A 20,594-nucleotide genomic window follows, 5' to 3' on the forward strand; every position below is an offset into this window, starting at 1 on the left:
AAAAGCTAAAAACCTAAACTTACATGGCCCAGCAGTTGCACTCCCAGGAGTCTACCCAACGGAAATGAAAACAATCTGTCCCCACAGAGACATGGACATAAATGTTCTTAGCAGCATTGTTCAGAATAGCCCCAAATTGAAAACAATCCAGGTGTCCATCAACTGGTAAATGGATAAGCAAACCATATAATGGAAAACCATTCAGCTTCCAATAACTTCCAAGAAACTGTAGACACTTGGTAGTATCATGGTTAAACCTCAGAAACATTATATTAAGTAAAATGGGCCAGGCGTGTATTGTATGAGATAAATCATAGCCTAATGAAGCTGTTTTTAAAAATAAGATGATAGGCTGGGCGCGGTGGCTCACGTCTGTAATCCCAGCACTTTGGGAGGCCAAGGTGGGTGGATCATGAAGTCAGGAGTTCGAGACCAGCCTGACCAACATGGTGAAACCCCGTCTCTATCAAAAACACAAAAATTAGCCAGGCATGGTGGCATGCACCTGTAATCCCACCTACTCAGGAGGCTAAGACAGGAAAGTCGCTTGAACCTGGGAGGCAGAGTTTGCAATGAGCCGAGATCATGCCACTGCACTCCAGCCTGGGCCAGAGAGCAAGACTCCATCTCAAAATATATATATATATATTAATTAATAAGATGATAAAATAATGCCTATCTCAGAATTCTTATAAGGACTTCTTAGTACAAGTGCTGGGTGTAAACTATATATTCAATAGATGACGATTATTACTTATTATTGTTATTGATAAATAACAGCAGCATCTACAGTTAGGACTCCAGAGTCAGTCACGTAGAATCTGGAACTCCTGTTGTAGAAAACAAAAAAAGAAAGACACAGCTGAAGCGTAATTTTGTATATCATTTACTGACTTCTCTCATTCATTGTGGGGTTGAGTAGGGCAGTGATATTTTTGAATTGTGAAATCATAGCAAAGAGTGACCAACTGTTTTATATTTGTAATCTTTCCTTTTTAGGGGGAGTAAAACTTGGATTGGGAGATTTTATTTTCTACAGTGTTCTGGTTGGTAAAGCCTCAGCAACAGCCAGTGGAGACTGGAACACAACCATAGCCTGTTTTGTAGCCATATTAATTGTAAGTATACACTAATAAGAATGTGTCAGAACTCTTAATGTCAAAACTTTGATTACACAGTCCCTTTAAGGCAGTTCTGTTTTAACCCCAGGTGGGTTAAATATTCCAGCTCTCTGAGGAGCTTTTTGATCATTGGACCTCACCTTAGTAGTTCTCTTCCCTGGCCACATACTAGAATCACTTGGGAGCTTTTAAAACTGTAAGCTCTGCCCTGAGATATTCTTATTTAATTTAATTGTGTAGTTTTTAAAAGTTTCCCAGGAAATGCTGGTATTTCTGTTTGGGAACCGCTGCCTCAAGCCTAGCAGCACAGATATGTAGCAAATTAGCTCTGTAAGGTCCGTCTTACAGGGATAAACAGATCCTCCCTTAGTCCCCAGACTTAGTCACTGAGAGTTTGGTGGTGGTTTTGCATTTAATGACACAGCCTGTAGCATACAGTGTTACTTAAGACATCAAGCATCTAGTGAGAGGAGCTAGTGCCATGCATGATCCCACATAGATCTTGGTGATAGTGCAACAGCATGAACCCTGAAGCTTTCAAAACTATGATTTTTTTTTTTTTTTTTTTTTGAGACGGAGTCTCTGTTGCTCAGGCTGGAGTTGAGTGGTGCAATCTCGACTCACCGCAACCTCCGCCTCCTAGCTTTAAGTGATTCTCTGCCTCAGCCTCCTGAGTAGATGGGATTACAGGTGGCTACCACCATGCTTGGCTAATTTTTGTATTTTTAGTAGAGACAGGGTTTCACCATGTTGGCCAGGCTGGTCTTGAACTCCTGACCTCAAGTGATGTGCCTGCCTCGGCCTCCCAAAGTGCTGGGATTACAGGCGTGAACCACTGCACCTGGCCTTTTTTTTTTTTTTTTGAGACAAGAGTCTTGCTCTGTCGCCCAAACTATAGTGCAGTGACATTATCTCAGCTCACTGCAACCTCTGCTTCCTGGGTTCAAGCAATCCTCCTGTCTCAGCTTCCCAAGTAGCTGGAATAACATATATGCACCACCATGCCCCGCTAATTTTTGTATTTTTTTTTTTTTTTTTTTTTGAGACGGAGTCTCGCTGTGTCGCCCAGACTGGAGTGCAGTGGCGCAATCTCCACTCACTGCAAGCTCTGCCTCCTGGGTTCACGCCATTCTCCTGCCTCAGCCTCCTTAGTAGCTGGGACTACAGGCGCCCGCCACCGTGCCCAGCTAATTTTTGTATTTTTAGTAGAGATGAGGTTTCACCGTGTTAGCCAGGGTGGTCTCGATCTCCCGACCTCGTGATCCGCCAGTCTCAGCCTCCCAAAGTGCTGGGATTATAGGCGTGAACCACTGCGCCTGGCCTAATTTTTGTATTTTTAGTAGAGATGGGGTTTTGCCACATAGCCCAGACTGGTCTCAAACTTCTGACCTCAAGTGATTTGCCTGCCTCGGCCGCCTTAAGTGCTGGAATTACAGGCATGAGCCACTGTGTGCAACCTAAAAACTATGATTTAAGTAAACAACCCATAAAATATTTCTTACTGCTATTTTTACTAAAGATTTTTACTAAAGATATCTTGGCCGGGTGAAGACTTTCTAGTGTTTCTGTAACTACGGTAAAAAAATGAACTCTATTACATGGCTGCTCTGTGTGTACAAGAAAGCAGTATACTCCTCATAAATAAACTTTTAGTTTATTTTATTTTTTAAACACTGCAGCCTCGGCATGCTTCATGGAGGGGCCTGCATGGGAAGAATGCTCCCGCTCAGCATAAAGAATGCTCTTCACCTCTGGGTTTTTAACTAGCCAAACTAAAATCACAGAGGCCAACACAGTATTTAAGATAGAAATTTCTGTGTCTTTTAACTTTTTGTTTTTTTGTTTTTTTTGAGACAGAGTCTCACTCTGTCGCCCAGGCTGGAGTGCAGTGGCCGGATCTCAGCTCACTGCAAGCTCCGCCTCCTGGGTTTACGCCATTCTCCTGCCTCAGCCTCCCGAGTAGCTGGGACTACAGGCGCCTGCCACCTCGCCCGACTAGTTTATTTTTTTTTTGTATTTATTAGTCGAGACGGGGTTTCACCGTGTTAGCCAGGATGGTCTTGATCTCCTGACCTCGTGATCCGCCTGTCTCGCCTCCCAAAGTGCTGGGATTACAGGCTTGAGCCACCTCGCCCGGCCTTAACTTTTTTTCAAAATAATTTTACTTATTTTCAGATTCTGTTTATTTCCTAGAATTAGGGGATAAAATAACAATGTGTGCATAGTGAACCCTCTGAAACAAAGAAAAGCTAGGTTTTTTCATAGCTCTTCTTCCAGATTGAATGAAACATCTGTTCTAAAATTTAACCCCAAAGGAAAATATTCAGTTAACTATGTTAAAAACTAAGACTTGTGATTGAGTTTTGCCTGAAAATGGTTTCATAATTATGTGTGAATGTGTGTCTTTCCCATCTTCTCCACAGGGTTTGTGCCTTACATTATTACTCCTCGCCATTTTCAAGAAAGCATTGCCAGCTCTTCCAATCTCCATCACCTTTGGGCTTGTTTTCTACTTTGCCACAGATTATCTTGTACAGCCTTTTATGGACCAATTAGCATTCCATCAATTTTATATCTAGCATATTTGCGGTTAGAATCCCATGGATGTTTCTCCTTTGACTGTAACAAAATCTGGGGAGGACAAAGGTGATTTTCCTGTGTCCACATCTAACAAAGTCAAGATTCCCGGCTGGACTTCTGCAGCTTCCTTCCAAGTCTTCCTGACCACCTGCACTATTGGACTTTGGAAGGAGGTGCCTATAGAAAACAATTTTGAACATACTTCATCGCAGTGGACTGTGTCCCTCGGTGCAGAAACTACCAGATTTGAGGGACGAAGTCAAGGAGACATGATGGGCCCGGAAGTTGCTGTGCCCCGTCAGCAGCTTGACGCTTGGTCACAGGACGATTTCGCCGACACTGCGGACTCTCAGGACTACTGTTACCAAGAGGTTAGGTGAAGTGGTTTAAACCAAACGGAACTCTTCATCTTAAACTACACGTTGAAAATCATCCCAATAATTCTATATTAACTGAATTCTGAACTTTTCAGGAGGTACTGTGAGGAAGAGCAGGCACCAGCAGCAGAATGGAGAGGTGGGCGGGGGCTCCAGCTTCCCTTTGATTTTTTGCTGCAGACTCATCCTTTTTAAATGAGACTTGTTTTCCCCCCCTTTGAGTCAAGTCAAATGTGTAGATTGACTTTGGCAATTCTTCTCAAGCACTGACACTCATCACCATCTGTGATTGTCATTTCTTCCTAAGGCCAGTCTGAACCTGAGGTTGCTTTATCCTAAAAGTTTTAACCTCAGGTTCCAAATTCAGTAAATTTTGGAAATAATACAACTATTTCTCATCAATTCTCTATCATCTTGAAGTCAAATTTGGATTTTCCACCAAATTCTGAATTTGTAGACATACTTGTAGGCTCACTTGCCCCAGATGCCTCCTCTGTCCTCATTCTTCTCTCACCCCCACACAAGCCGTCCTTTTCTACAGCCAGTAAGACAGCTCTGTCGTGGTAGCAGATGGTCCCATTATTCTAGGGTTTTACTCTTTGTATGATGAAAAGAATGTGTTATGAATCGGTGCTGTCAGCCCTGCTGTCAGACCTTCTTCCACAGCAAATGAGATGTTTTCCCCAAGACAGTGGAATTAAAGAAGAGTAAAATGGCTGTTGAAGCACTTTCTGTCCTGTTTTTTTTGTTTGTTTGTTTTTGCTACACAGTAGGTCAGAATTCGAACTAATAGCCAAAAGCTGGTGAATTATGAACTAGTTGTATCAACAGAAAGTTAGAGTTTGGGGAAAGCCATATTTAATTTGGTGAACTGTGGGAGAACCTGGTGGCAGAAGGAGAACCAACTGCCGAGGGGAAAGAGAAGGGGCCTCCAGCAGCAAAGGGGATACAGTGAGCTAATGATGTCAAGGGGGAGTTTCAGGTTATTCTCATCAGCTCCACAATGGGTGCTTTGTGGTCTCTGCCCGCGTTACCTTTCCTCTCAGTGTACCTTTGTGTGAACTGGGCAGTGGAGGTGCTTGCTGCACTTACCATGGAGTTCAGGCTCTGGGCAGCTCAGTCAGGCAGAACACACAAACAGCCATCAGCCTGTGGGCCCAGGGCACCTCTGGACCAAGCTTTGTGGGGCAAAACCTTCTTCACCACAGAGAGCCCGTAGCCATGCTGAGCGGACCATAAGCGTTTATGAGAAACTTAGCTTCCTCCTGTAGCTGAGGAGGGGCCAGCTTTTTCCTCTTTTGCCTGCTGTTCTCCCTCCCAATCCATGATATGATATGACCTGGTTTGGGGTTCTCTTTGGCATTTAGAATATTTGTTTTCTGTCCCAGGATATTTCTTATAAGAACCTAACTTGAAGAGTAGTATGTGAGTACTAATCTGGGTTTAAATTAAAATTGGCTTATATTAGTCAGTCAAAGACAGGAAAAATAAGAGCTATACAAAGAAAGGGAGATTTAAAGTAGTAGGTTCTATCATCTCAATTCATTTTTTTCCATGAAACCCCCTTCTTCCAAGATTCATTCCTTCTCTCAGACATGTGCCAGCATGGGTATTGTTGAGAAAGCACAGCTACAGCAAAGCCACCTGAATAGCAATTTGTGATTGGAAGCATTCTTGAGGGATCCCTCATCTAGAGTAGTTTACTTGTGTAAGGATCCCAGATGTGTTGCACCTTTCATGATAAGTTTCTTCTCTGAAGAGGGTACGTGGGGTGTGTGTGTTTAAATCCATCATGTGTATTACTGATTGTCCTTGTAGAAAGATGGCAGTTATTCTGTCTCTTTCTCCAAGTTTGAGCCACATCTCAGCCACATGATAAGACAGTGTACAGAGAACCTATCTTTCCTTTTTTTGTGTTTTTTAAGGACAGGATTTTGCTGTGTTGCCCAGGCTAGACTTGAACTCCTGGGCTCAAGTAATCTACCTCAGCCTTCTGAGTAGCTGAGACTACAGCCCATCTTATTTCTTTAAATCATTCATCTTAGGCAGAGAACTTTTTCATCAAACACTCTTTTTAGAATTAGTTCAATCATTCCTAAAACATCCAAATGCTAGTCTTCCACCATGAAAAATAGATTGTCACTGGAAAGAACAGTAGCAATTTCCATAAGGATGTGCCTTCACTCACACGGGACAGGCGGTGGTTATGGAGTCAGGCAAAACCAGCAGTAGAGTATGACCAGCCAAGCCAATCTGCCTAATAAAAAGAAGGAAGGGCCGGGCGCGGTGGCTCAAGCCTGTAATCCCAGCACTTTGGGAGGCTGAGACGGGCGGATCACGAGGTCAGGAGATCGAGACCATCCTGGCTAACACAGTGAAACCCCCTCTCTACTAAAAGAATACAAAAAATACCGGGCAAGGTGGCGGATACCTGTAGTCCCAGCTACTCGGGAGGCTGAGGCAGGAGAATGGCGTAAACCCGGGAGGCGGAGCTTGCAGTGAGCTGAGATCCGGCCACTGCACTCCAGCCTGGGTGACAGAGCGAGACTCCGTCTCAAAAAAAAAAAAAAAGACAGGAAGGAAGGTAGCCACTAAGAGTCTGAGTCTGACTGGGCTACCGAATAAAGGGTATTTATGTACAGAATGTCATTACATGCCTATGGGAATACCAGTCATTTTTGGAAGATTTGCAGATTTTTCTTCAGAGAGGAAAGGCTCACTTTCCTGTTTTTGATTCTCACTAGGTTCGTGTGTGTTCCTAGAATCACAGCTCTGACTCCAAATGATTAAATTTCTTAATCAGAAAAAATAGAAGCTTTCTAAGCAACTTGGAAGAAAACAGTCATAAGTAAGCAATTTGTTGATTTTACTACAGAAGCAACAACTGAAGAGGCAATGTTTTTACTTCTAGGCTCCGGGATTCCCATATTGTAGTCTCTCTACTTTTAAAAACCCTCCTTTTGCAATAGATGCCCAAACAGATGATGTTTATTACTTTTTCTTTGGCTCAAACAGTGTAGGTATTCTTGATATAATTTGTAGAATGTGAACTATAAGTTTAACTACCAAATAAGGTCTCCCAGGGTTAGAGTACTACAGGAAGCCTTTGATCCCAACCCCCAAGGCTTTGTATATTTGATCATTTGTGATCTAACCCTGGAAGAAAAAGAGCTCAGAAACCACTATGAAAAGATTTGTTCAGGCCGGGCGCGGTGGCTCAAGCCTGTAATCCCAGCACTTTGGGAGGCCAAGACGGGCGGATCACGAGGTCAGGAGATCGAGACCATCCTGGCTAACACGGTGAAACCCCGTCTCTACTAAAAAAATACAAAAAAAAAAACTAGTGGGCGCCTGCAGTCCCAGCTACTCGGGAGGCTGAGGCAGGAGAATGGCGTAAAGCCGGGAGGCGGAGCTTGCAGTGAGCTGAGATCTGGCCACTGCACTGCAGCCCGGGCGACAGAGCGAGACTCCGCCTCAAAAAAAAAAAAGAAAAAGAAAAGATTTGTTCAGTGTTTTCTGTGATCCCGTAGGTTCTGGAGTCTAAGAATGTAAAGATGAATAAGATAAATTCTCAGAATGTAGTTAATAATCTCTTGTTTTCTGGTATATACCATCTTTCTTCAACTTCTCTAAAATATTGGGTATTTGTCAATAATCACTTTTAACAGTTACCTTTACTGAGGGCTTGTACATTGATGTTATGAAAGTGACTTGAGAAGCCAATCCATTCAGTAAAGTACTCCTTTTTCTGTAAATTTACTGTTAGACATAAGGAACGGTTTGACCTGCCCTTCTCACCTCCAAGGGTATTCTGAACATTGAATTTGGAAAGAGACTTGAAAATTGTACATTTGGTTTTGCCGTTGGGATGGAAACTATCATATAATCATTATTAGTTTGAGCCTAGAAGTGATCCTTGTGATCCTCTCACCTCTTTAAATTCCCACAACACAGGAGATTAAAAACAGAGGTTTCAGCTCTTCATAGTGCTTTGTGAAATTGCTGGCCAGAGGGTACCAACAAGGCTGTCATTGGGCTCAGAGTCATCCGCATGTGATCATCTCCACAGTCCTCTCCTCTAACAGGAAACACCTCAGATTTGCATATATAAAAGCACCCTGGTGCTGAAATGAACCCCTTTCTTGAACATCAAAGCTGTCTCCCACAGCCTTGGGCAGCAGGGTGCCTCTTAGTGGATGCTGGGTCCACCCTGGACCCTGACATGTGGTGGCAGCATTTCCAGCTGGTCTGCGTAGCAGGGACGATTTCCCATAAAGCAGTTTTCCTTTTGAAATATGTAATTGTTGAAACGAGGCAGTTTCAAAATCAACTGCGTATAGTAGCACGTACAGGATCATCTTGTTTATGGTACCCTTGGAGGCACTGGGATGAGGGCTTCAGTGGGATCGTTTGCTCTCACATGTTGTCTGGCTTCTGCTTCTGTGGACACTGCTTTGCACTTAATTCAGACAGACTGTGAATACACCTTTTTTATAAATACCTTTCAAATTCTTGGTAAGATATAATTTTGATAGCTGATTGCAGATTTTCTGTATTTGTCAGATTAATAAAGACCGCATGAATCCAGTTGTGCTAGTTTTCTTACATGAAAGTATCATAATATATAACTGGGCCGGGCGCGGTGGCTCAAGCCTGTAATCCCAGCGCTTTGGGAGGCCGAGACGGGCGGATCACGAGGTCAGAAGATCGAGACCATCCTGGCTAACATGGTGAAACCCCGTCTCTACTAAAAAATACAAAAAACTAGCCGGGTGAGGTGGCGGGCGCCTGTAGTCCCAGCTACTCGGGAGGCTGAGGCAGGAGAATGGCGTAAACCCGGGAGGCGGAGCTTGCAGTGAGCTGAGATCCGGCCACTGCACTCCAGCCCGGGCGACAGAGCGAGACTCCGTCTCAAAAAAAAAAAAAATATATATATAACTGTAACTCGGAGAACTGTCTAGCACTTATCAAGAAACAGTTTAGAATACAAAAATTAGCTGGGCATGGTAGCGGGCACCTGTAGTCCCAGTTACTCGAGAGGCTGAGGCACGAGAATCGCTTGAACCCGGGAGGCAGAGGTTGCAGTGAGCCGAGATCTCACCACTGCACTCCAGCCTGGGCGACAGAGTGAGACTTTGTCTTAAAAAAAAAAAAAAAAAAAAAAAATTTAGAAACAAATGCTTTTTTTTTTTTTTTTTTTGAGACGAAGTCTTTCTCTGCCGCCCAGGCTGGAGTGCAGTGGCCAGATCTCAACTCACTGCAAGCTCCGCCTCCCAGGTTCAGGCCATTCTCCTGCCTCAGCCTCCTGAGTAGCTGGGACTACAGGCGCCCGCCACCTCACCCGGCTAGTTTTTTTTGTATTTTTTAGTAGAGATGGGGTTTCACCGTGTTAGCCAGGATGGTCTCGATCTCCTGACCTCGTGATCTGCCCTTCTCGGCCTCCCAAAGTGCTGGGATTACAGCTTTGAGCCACCGCGCCCGGCCACAAATGCATTGTTTCTATTCTTTTTTTTTTTTTTTTTTTTTTTTTTTTTTTGAGACGGAGTCTCGCTCTGTCGCCCGGGCTGGAGTGCAGTGGCCGGATCTCAGCTCACTGCAAGCTCCGCCTCCCGGGTTTACGCCATTCTCCTGCCTCCGCCTCCCGAGTAGCTGGGACTACAGGCGCCCGCCACCTCACCCGGCTAGTTTTTTGTATTTTTTAGTAGAGACGGGGTTTCACCATGTTAGCCAGGATGGTCTCGATCTTCTGACCTCGTGATCCGCCCGTCTCGGCCTCCCAAAGCGCTGGGATTACAGGCTTGAGCCACCGCGCCCGGCCTGTTTCTATTCTTAACTCATAAGAAAGTGGTATGGATTATAGCATGCCACACCTCTGAAGAGTGTAATATTAAATCTGTTTATAAAAACCTCAAAGCAGCTATCCTTTACATTCTAAAAGGTACTTTTTCTAACAACTTTCACACTAATGTAAATATGTCAGAACAAACTATAAACTTATAAGACATGTATGTTGTACAGTGCAGATATGTGCTGGAGGATTATTTTTTAAAGAAATTATGTAGGTCACACTAATGAGAAAAAGCAACGTTACTTTTATTGACCTGGTAGAGCATGGAATGTCCTCTCCATCCCCAAACTTGACAAAACCTTTTGTTTCTAAACAGTAAGTAACATAGAATGTTGGAAATGATCAGAAATGTGTTTATGGCAGAAAAACCACAGTTGGCCATGGTCTTCAGAAGGGGCAGATAAGAGATTGATGTGTTCCCGGCTACATCTGCCAAGGGCCTCAGGAAGCAGGGCGTGTTTATTCCCTCCTTTGAGAATTGGAGGCATCATTCAGTTTCATGGCTCTTTTAGGCAGTGTCTGTGGAGTCTCCTACAGAGGCATCAGGACTTGGGAGAGGTTTCTGATTTTTAGGGGTTCAGACAGTGGTGTTTTTGATGAGAATGAGGAGGGACTTTGAGCAGGGTTGAGAAGCAAGGATAACAAGGCTGGGTTTCCTGTGTCTCTGGGTAAGTTCCGCAGCTTTCCGTCAGCCCATGCCACACCTTCTCCCTGGGGACCCTTCTGTGCGGTGTGGAGAGTAGCTTAGGATCTGGATAAAAGTGAAATGACAGCATCCTTGAGTACAACGAGTAGTAATGTTGACTTGTCATTCGAATGAGAATGCAGAGTAAAGGAGAGATCCACAAAAGCAGGGGTTTAAAATCAGAAATTTCTCAGAAAGAAGGTTTTTTGTTGTTTTGGAGACAAGGTCTGGCTCTGTCGCCCAGGCTGGAGTGTAGTAGCATGATCATGGCTCACTGCATTGTTGAACTCCTGGGTTCAAATGATCCCCCCACTTCAGCCTCCTGAGTAGCTGGAACTACAGGTGTACACCCCCATGCCTGGCTAGTTATTTTTTATTTTGTGTAGAGACTGGGTCTTGCTTTGTTGTCCAGGCTGGTCTTGAACTGCTGGGCTCAAGTGATCCTCTCAGCTCAGCCTCTCGAAGTGCTGGGATTATAAGAGTGAGCCACTGTGCCAGGCCAGAAATAAAGCTTTTAACTGAGTTTGGAAAGAGGGGAAAAGCCTGAATTGGCCAAGAAGGCAAAGGACATATACTGTACTAAAAATCAGGAAGACAGAAGTATTTAGGAGACACCTATGGATAACTGGTTTTTGAATAAAGGTGATGATTTATTCAGAGGAAAATTCAATTAGCTAACCAAATCTGTTTTCATATTTACTTAGAATATATCTCCTTCACCACATGACTTGTGGCGACCTAGAGGATGATGACCCAATCTACCACAGGGGTCTTTCGACAAGTAGAGTGTCCCATGCTTGGAGAAGGTTGATTTACTCGCATGGACTGCCCTGTGCCTGGTACGCCACGCTCTTCAAAGGGAGAGACAGGAAAAGCCTTGAGAACCAGATTTGTTTCAAGTCCTAATTGTTGGCAGAAAGGGAGACATGCTCTTGCTGCCTCTGTTTCTTCTACCTTTTTTTTTTTTTTAAGATGGGGTCTTGCTCTGTCGCTCAGGCTGGAGTGCTGCGATCTCGGCTCACTGCAGCCTCTTTCTCCTGGGTTCCAGTGATTCTCCTGCCTCAGCCTTCTGGGTAGCTGGGATTACAGGCACTTGCCACCGCACCCTGCTAATTTTTTTTTTTTTTTTTTTTTTTTTTTTGTATTTTTAGTAGAGATGAGGTTTCACCATGTTGGCCAGACTGGTCTCGAACTCCTTACCTCAGATGATCTGCCTGCCTCGGCCTCCCAAAGTGCTGGGATTACAGGCATGAGCCACCATGCCTGGCCTGTTTTTTTTTTTTTTTTAATAGCATAGGATTTGATATAGACTATACATAACCCAAGGTCAATTTCTCGTGCATAAGAGGAAAGGATTTTCTTATCCTTATAGAGTAAACCTATAGCATACCTCAAGGTGGACCTGTAGGTGAAAGTCTGATTGTGAGTTGTTTTCTCGGTAGTAGACTAAACTCAAGGATAGAGGTACATGGATGATGTAAAGGGGAAGCAAGACTTGGAGCTAGATAAACATGATACCACATTTAAATACCTGAATTTAAGGGAGTGCTTTCAGGGCTAGTGGGTCTCCACGCAGGGATGGAAACACAGTGGTCTTTCAAATGCTCGATGAGAAACCGAGGAGAGAAATTTGGAACTTTATCTTGCATTCAGGTTTTCAAAAATGTTGTCCTATGACTTACTAGGTAATAACTGGTTTTTCTATTTACTAATCAGATTTACCCACATAGATCATAAAATAGTATTAAACTTGTTTAGTGAGATAATTGAGTTTTAATTTACATGGGCTAGATGTATGATTTATAAATTTATAATTGATTTATAGTTTATAAATTTATACATGAATGTGAGAATTCTTCAGATTTTCTGAAATGTCAAAAACGGCTTCCGTGCCTCCTCCTCCCTCAGGGGACATCTGCTCGGGAGGCCTTGTTTTGGTTTCTGCTAACCCAGCTTTCGTTTCCCCCAGCTCCCAGTTCCAAAGTCATCTATAATCACCCAGCTCCAAAGTCATCCAGTTTAAAATGTCACCAGGCTTGAGGACTGGAACATCCCAGCAGAAGGGGAAAGGCTTTTTATATTGGGACCTGCACAGGGCCAAGCACAGTCTGAGGCCATGCTTGGTTGCAAGGGTGTCTGCCGTCGCTTTGGTTTATTTCATATCTGCCCCCTAGGCCGGGGCTGGGAGAGCTGAGCCAGTGCTTCACATTTTTGTTTGTGTATTTATTTATTTTTATGTTTATTTTTTTTGTGTTTTTTTTTTTTGAGATGGAGTCTCCCTCTGTCGTCCAGACTGGAGTGCAGTGGTGCAAACTCGGCTCACTGCAACCTCTGCCTCCTGGGCTCAAGTGATTCTCCTGCCTCAGCATCCCGAGTAGCTGAGATTATAGGCGCCTGCCACCACACCCAGCTAATTTTTGTAGTAGAGACGAGGTTTCGCCATGTTGGCCAGGCTGGTCTTGAACTCCTGACCTCAGGTGATCTGCCCACCTCGGCCTCCCAAAGTGCTGGGATTATAGGCGTGAGCCACTGTGCCCGGCCAGTGTTTCATGTTTTGTAAATGTGGCTTCTCTGGCTCTCAGGTTACTTCTGTGGGCATCCAGAAATTAATTCCAGGATGTTTTAGATCCTTCGGCCTCTGTCAGACCTGAAAGTGAAGCCAGCCTGCCTGGGTTAACGTGCTGTCGATGGCACAGGCCGTTTGCACTGGCGATGTAGGGTGCTGCCCATTGAGCCAGAGCAGCCCACTTGAGGGAGGAGACAGGGACCTGGCTTCTCTGCCTGTCCACACCTGGCAGGTCATCCTTTGGGGACTCTGTTTTCTCAACTGTCAAGGACCAGAATTCCCTCTTTCCCCTCTTGCGCTATGGATAAAGGCATAGACATGTTACAAGTGATTATGTAACTTTTCTCATTAAAGATATGTAATAACACGGTTCCCCAAGATGCTCCAAGTATTTGGTAATTATTGCATGAACTGATTTTTGTTTTTAAGTCAAAACATACTTTGGTAAACATTCCTGTGAAGGGAGGCCCATTCCAAGTCTGAGACAGAGTTGGAGTGCCACCAAGACCCTGCCTGGGGCCCTGCTGCTCTGCCAGCCAACTGATGGGCTCCTTTACCCTATCTCTTCCTGGCAGTGCTCCATGGCGGTGGGAAAGAGGGTGAGGCCTCGCCACCCCGCGGAGGGCCCCCTGGCCCGCCCCAATGCTGGAGACAAGTCTGGCCCCATCTCCCCACTGGGAACTTGGCCAACCCAGATGTTCCCGCGGCCCCTCCCTCCACTCCTCGCTCCCTTGACAGGGCCCATCTCCAGCACATTTTCCTCACTCCAAGCTCCTTCCTTGCCAGATTGCTCTGCCCGAGGATTCTGCTCCAGGCTGGAAGGGGCTGGGGACCTGATTCTCTCATTTCCCTGTGGTTTGGCATTCCCAAGTCTTCCCTTGCCTCTGTCGCTTTCAGAGCGAGCCCCGCCTTTGTCTGCAGACTCTGGCTCCCTGGACAGGCAAAGGGAAATGCCTGGGTCACCCTGATGCCTCCGAGCCTGGTGACAGGAGCTAATGATGGCAAATACAGATCGGGGGGCCACCTTGCCACTGCCCAACCCTCCAGGGAACTTGAGCGCCGTCCCATTTCTGAAACTCCTGGCAGTTGCTCAATAAATGGTGAGTCAATGAAGGACTGTAGGGGTGGCTGCGGGGTCCACGGGAGGGGATTTCCGTGCAGAATGATGTCAATAGGGCATGTGTGTGGGCTTTTAGCCTCTATTTACAAGGCTGTGCTGTTTAGTGCGGAGCCGAAGTCAACCAGCCTCATCCCCTCAGGAGACCTGAATTTATAAATGGTGGTCAGGATGAATCCAAACAGGATTCCTCCCCCAGGTCACGATTGTGACATCTGGAGAAACGTATGGGTTTGTCCTGGGTCAATGCCACCACATTGGATGCAGGGGAGATAAAGAATAGTGCAGTTGTTAATACCCCGCATTTAACCAAGAAAAGCCCCAGAGGAAGGTACTGCTTCATAAAACCAATGTCCCTTGAGCGTGTCCCTTAATATGCCACAGACACTATGCCAAGCCCATCACAGGCATTGTCTCCTGGCTTACCCCACCCTATGGGTAGGGCCTGTTAGCCCCATTTTACAGAGGAGGAGGAGGAGGAGCGCTCCCAGCATCTCTGCGCGCAGGTAAGTGGGAGAGGCTGCGCCCCCAGCACTGTCCAGGACGGGGCACTGGACCTGTTTCTGTGGAACCGAATCTTCGTCTGAGTGGGCCTTGGGAACGCAGTCTGACAACCTCTCTCAACTTTCTCACTAAAGCTGCTCAAGTGACAGAACAGAAACACTGAGGGGTGTGGACACAGTCCAAGGTGGCAGCCTCAGGTGGAGAGTTCTCTGGAGTTTTACCAAAACCAAAAGTTTTATTTCATAATGTCTGCTTTTTGTTGTCTTACTGGGTAAAATACAACATAAAATGTACCATCCTAACCATTTTTGAGTGTGCATTTGGTGACATTAAGTTCCTTTGCAGTGATGTGTAGCCATCACACGCCCATCTCCAGAGCTCCTTCCTCACCACAAAACAACTCCCCCTCCCTGCCCCAGCCTCCAGCACCCCTATTCCAGCTCTGTCTCTGAATTTGACTACTCCAGGAACCTCATAGGAGTGGGATGACCCACTGTTCATTCTTCTGTGATCGGCTTGTTTCACTTAGCGTAAAGTCCTTGAGGTTCATGCGTATTGTTGTAGACGTGTTTTAGTGTTTTTTTTTTAAAAAAAAAGGCCGGGCGCGGTGGCTCACACCTGTAATCCCAGCACTTTGGGAGGGCGAGGCGGGCAGATCACGAGGTCAGGAGATCGAGACCATCCTGGCTAACACAGTGAAGCTCCGTCTCCACTAAAAATACAAAAAATTCTCTGGGCATGGTAGTGGGCACCTGTAGTCCCAGCTACTCTGGAGGCTGAGGCAGGAGAATGGCATGAGCCCGGGAGGTGGAGCTTGCAGTGAGCCTAGATCAAAAAAAAAAAAAAAAAAAAACAGCTGGGCACAGTGGCTCACGCTTGTAATCCCAGCACTTTGGGAGGCCAAGGCGGGCGGATCACCTGAGGTCAGGAGTTCGAGACCAGCCTGGCCAACATGGCGAAACCCCGTCTGTTCTAAAAGTACAAAAATTAGCTGGGCATGGTGGCGGGCACCTGTAATCCCAGCTACTCAGGAGGCTGAGGCAGGAGAATCACTTGAACCTGGGAGGCGGAGGTTGCAGTGAGCCAAAATCGTGCCACTGCACTCCAGCCTGGGCAACAAGAGTAAGACTCTGTCTCAAGAAAAAAATAATAATAAACCATCACCAAAAATATTTGACACCACCATACACGCTCCTAATCTTAAAGTTGATGTTCCCAGGAGCTGTGTCTTATTTATTCAGTGTCTTCCTGTGATCCTAAGGTCACAAGCTCTGGTGCGAGAGACACTGACCAGCCAGGCCTCAGCTCCCAGCTCTGGCCAAGCAGGACAGCCCATCACAGTCTGCCTTTCAGTGCCGGTGCTGCCTGGAGGCCTGTGCTGGAGGCCCTGGTGGATACGGGTGTGTGCTGCTCCCCTTCGGAGAGTATGCCACCTCCAGCTTTCTGCTGCCTCACTTTGTTCTCAGAGTTAGGGGTGGTGGATTCCTGGGACTTTTCAATTTTTGTATTTATTTTTATTTACATCAATCTGTTGTCTTTTAAAAATGAGAAAACTGCCATGCAGGAAGGTTGGCTTGCCTGAGATGTTACAGCCAATGAGTGGCAGACCCAAGACTGCCCAGGCTTCATGCCTCCCTATTCCCTGCCCCCAAGCTTGGGCCACATTCACGGCACCACCAGGCCGTGATTGCAGTAGGCCACCCCGCCCACCACATCACGCAAATGCTGCTCATCTGAATCCCATCTGCTCTGCGTTATATTGTGTTTAATGTACATAATTTACAAAGCTCTGAAAACTGAAAGGTTTCTTATAAATTTGTCCATAATACTTGACTGAACTGCTGCGAGGCGATTTAGAGTCTTGATTTATGCCCTTTAGGAGGACATTTGTGTTTTGCAGCAGAGCTATGAGTGTGTATGTGTGGTTGTTTTGCTCGTTGATTTTGATTAAAGAGGGCTTGTGGCTGGGCATGGTGGCTCATGCCTGTAATCCCAGCACTTTGGGAGGCTAATGCGGGTGGATCACGAGGTCAGGAGATTGAGACCATCCTGGCTAATATGGTGAAATCCCGTCTCTACTAAAAATACAAAATAATTAGCCAGGCGTGGTGGCATGCACCTATAGTCCCAGCTACTCGGGAGGCTGAGGCAGGAGAATCGCTTGAACCCAGGAGGTGGAGGTTGTAGTGAGCCAAGATCACACCATTGTACTCCAGACTGGGCAACAGAGCAAAACTCCGTCTCAAAAAACAAAACAAAACAAAACAAAACAAAAAAGAGAGAGAGAGCTTTTGGCCAGGCACGGTGGCTCGTGCCTGTAATCCCAGAATTTTGGGAGGCCAAGGTGGGCAGATCACCTGAGGTCAGGAGTTCGAGACCAGCCTGGCCAACATGGTGCAACCCTGTCTCTACTAAAAATACAAAAATTAGCTGAGCATGGTGACGTGTGTTTGTAATCCCAGCTACTGGGGAGGCCTGAGGTGGGAAAATCGCTTGAACCCAGGATCCTGGCAGAGGTTGCAGTGAGCCAAGATGGTGAAAACTCCCAGCAGGAGTATTACATAATATGCAGTTTAGTAACTGCTAAAACCTGGAAAATTCTCAATTCTGAAACACGTTTGGCCCCAAGAGTTTCTGATAAGGGATCGGGACCTAGATATATAGAATTATAGTGATATGAAAGCTGTAAAAATAAAGAGCTTAGACCCAGTTTTGTGTCTGTACATCCTTCCGTGGCATTATACTATAAAGCAGGGGTCTAGGATAACAGGTCCCCACAGAAATGAGAGCTAGAGAAGCACTGCAAAAAAAGGAAAAAAAAAGAAAAGAAAAGAAAAGAGTTATTTCCCCTCCCTTCAGCTTCAGGGAAGTCTTGTGTTAGGATGACGAGGCACCGGCCCACTGACCTCTGGGTTGTGTTTCCAGGTCTTTGGCCCGGGACACAGGCTGTCTCTCAGTGTCTGAACCATTCCGGTGCAGAGGCTGAAGCCACAGGGTAGATGAGAAGTGCCCCAGGAGCAAGGTGAGGGTGAGACCAAGAAGAAAGGATCTAAACAGCTTTGACTGCTGGCCTCTGGGGTTACCAATCCAGGGCCCCTCTCCATGACAGCCCCCCAGGGACAGCACCAGGGACCACGGAGCCTGGCTCACAGGATCCGTCACAAGAGAAAAGGGACTTGCTGCCCTCTGCAACCATCCATGGGGCCACCATGCGGCCACAGGACACCAGGCTTGCCTGGGAGTCTGGGGTGCCCACCTGGAGCTTCGAGGCCTGGGGACACCCTCCAGGCCTGTGCCCTTGAGCGGGCTCCACGCCTTACACTGACCTTTGTGGGGTCTGGGCCAGGAGCTGCTCTCCCCTTTGGGAAGTGAGGGTGGGTTCCTCACAGCAGCTCCCTTAATGTCTCAACCAGCTTCTCCAAAGGAGGCCATGGTTGATGTCCCTGTGGTCAGAGTTTGTGTTCGCCTGTGGGCAGAGGGGACGAGAGCTCTGCCTGCTGGAGCTGCTGGCTGGGATCCAGTCAGAATCAGCATTGGAAAGCCCCTTCCTTTCCCACTGTCTTTGCTCTCCTTCCTCAGGCACTGTCCTGCCTCCACACAGCCTCTCCCGCATTCCGGTGCCCTTTCTGGGATCCGAGTCAGCGTGGGCCCGATGTCACTGAGGAAACATCCCAGGAATTCCTGTTCTTTCCCTCTGGATGGCCCTCTTGTCTGCGGGAAGGGTGGGAGGAGCTATTGTGTGTTTCTGTCTCAGCTTTAAGGGTAAATCTCCCCTCCAGAGGCCAGGTGGCTTATCTCCTGACAGCCACTTGTCAGACACACTGAGCCCTGAATTCCCACTCCAGTGGTCTGGCATGGTGCTTCAAAGAGCTGACTTGGATATGGCAACGTGATGGGGGAAGGAAGGTTGAGGTGGCATCTGGAAGCACAGCACGGAGTGGAGTTTTGACCCTCGCCTTCCCACTGTTCCCAGTATTTGAATGACTGTATTAAGGGAAATGAATATATGTATTAGGGGGTGGGGAGAAGTTAGAGAAATAAACGCAGACAGCCTCAGATGTGGAGTGTCTTGTCTTTTTTCCTTTTGGATTCCTAGTGGGCTGTGGCATCGGTTCTATGACTTTTATAGTAAAAACGTTTGAATACTCTGATTGTAAAATTCAGTTTAGTCTAAACTGACACACGCAGTACTAGAATGCAAGTCCCCACTAGACTGTAAACTTCCTGAGAGCAGACCTAGTGTGCTGGAGCCCACGCCTGGGAGAGGTGATTGCATCTCTTCCCAACTCCACGTCTTGGTAGCTTGAAAAGAGCCATGGTGGGAGCACCTACACCAAACACTGTGAGAAGGAATCCACCTGCACAGCAGCGCTGCCTCCTGCACCGAGCAAAGCTGAAATGGTTGCCACCACTAGACAGGTCTCTCCCAGCTTCTAGCATGGCGTAGGCACTCAGATACTTGGATGAACAACCTCCAAATGAAGGAAGAGGGAAGCAACATCCTCTAAATTCAGTTCAATGGGAGTTCAACAAATACCCTGTCCTGGTGGATATGTGTTTTCTGGGGCAGCTGCCATCTGAACTTCCACCTGGGGACCCTGCCAATTCTTGTTTCTCAGGTCCTGGCCATCAGGGCACAGGCATGTTCCTGTGGGGGGTGAGTCTACGAGGACCCTTCAGGGTTTCTTCTAGGGATGGCATGTGTCAGCATTGCCTAAAAGTGGTGGTGACACGAGTTCGGCGTGCAGCCAAAGGGCAACATAGATCCTGACTGGAACTGCTCCTGGACCACAACTAGGACATTGTCGGGGGTTCGGCCCATGCCCGTGCCTGATTCTTCAGCCCTCCTGTCAATCTGCGATCTCCCAACACCCCTCCTCTAAGCAACTCTCCTGAATAAGCTGACTCAATCTTTTTCTGTGGTGTGCAACCAAGAACCCCGAGGGTTGGTTCAGGCCCTCTGAGGCCGAGGCTGAGATGGGACTGGATGTGTGAGAGATCTACAGGGGAGCGTCTGTGAAGTTAAACTGCGGGGAGATGGAGGTGCAGGGGGAGCCTTCAGAACGTGGTGTGGGGCTGAGTGCAGCCACTGGAGGCTGGTCACCAGCTACACTTCTCATAGCCCCTCTCCTGAGGCAAACCTTCAGGGCCGCCACGAACCTCTGGTACAGGGTATAACATGAAAATGGATCTCTGCCCTTGCAATGTTCACAATTATGAGAAAGAAAGAGAAGCAACTGTATCACTGCAGGAGTTTGAAAGTGCTAGGGCAAAGTCCGGCACCAGTGGGAGCGCAGAGGCAGATGCACAGGGAGGCTTCCCGGAGGAGGTGAATCCTGGGAGCCTGGAGGCTCTTGGCATTTTGTCCTCTTTCTTCTCTCCAGCCTTCCATCCCAACCCAACCACACAAAGAGATCTGGCCACTTCTTTCTTAGCCTCATCCTTAGATCTGCAATCTGCAGAGATGATGAAAATGTAGAGAACTGAGGATGCACATAGGGGGAGCATGGGACAGAGAAATTTAACAAAAAAGTTTTTAGAGACAGGGTCTCACTCTGCTGCCCAGGCTGGAGTTCAGTGACGCAATCATAGCTTGCTGTAGTCTCGACATCCCAGGTTCAATTGATCCTTCTGCCTCAGCCTTCCAAGTAGCTTGGCCAGCATTCCCCAACCTTTTTGGCACCAGGGACCAGTTTTATGGTAGAGAATTTTTTCAGATCTGGGGGCGGGGTGGGATGGTTTCAGGATGAAACTTACAGTCTAAAGCCTCATTCTGTTCAGATCATCAGGCATTAG

The 20,594-nt window shown here is 46.7% G+C and overlaps 2 protein-coding genes and 1 long non-coding RNA gene across 10 annotated transcripts in view; all 3 read left to right on the forward strand.

The window, feature by feature from the left end:
* Window positions 1–4,805, forward strand: part of PSEN1 (presenilin 1) — an 87,951-nt gene extending 83,146 nt beyond the window's left edge. For 2 of the 5 annotated variants that reach the window (XM_010355838.2, XM_010355853.2), the window contains exons 11-12: window positions 1,000–1,118; window positions 3,545–4,805. In XM_010355838.2, coding sequence (XP_010354140.1) covers window positions 1,000–1,118; window positions 3,545–3,700 — 275 coding nt within the window. In that variant the 3' untranslated portion in view covers window positions 3,701–4,805. The remainder of the gene's footprint in view (window positions 1–999; window positions 1,119–3,544) is intronic. The other 3 variants (XM_010355862.2, XM_010355866.2, XM_010355846.2) reach the window with 2 other exon arrangements.
* The window catches only part of LOC104656358 (nucleophosmin-like), a 560,652-nt gene that overhangs the window by 227,710 nt on the left and 312,348 nt on the right, over window positions 1–20,594 (forward strand). The window lies entirely within an intron of this gene.
* LOC115897704 lies at window positions 13,865–18,827 on the forward strand. Its single transcript, XR_004057477.1, has 3 exons — window positions 13,865–14,277; window positions 17,724–17,820; window positions 18,378–18,827. It is a non-coding gene; the product is annotated as an uncharacterized LOC115897704 (long non-coding RNA).

This window comes from Rhinopithecus roxellana, chromosome 5, assembly GCF_007565055.1.
Source record: "Rhinopithecus roxellana isolate Shanxi Qingling chromosome 5, ASM756505v1, whole genome shotgun sequence".
Classification (NCBI taxonomy): Eukaryota; Metazoa; Chordata; class Mammalia; order Primates; family Cercopithecidae; genus Rhinopithecus; species Rhinopithecus roxellana.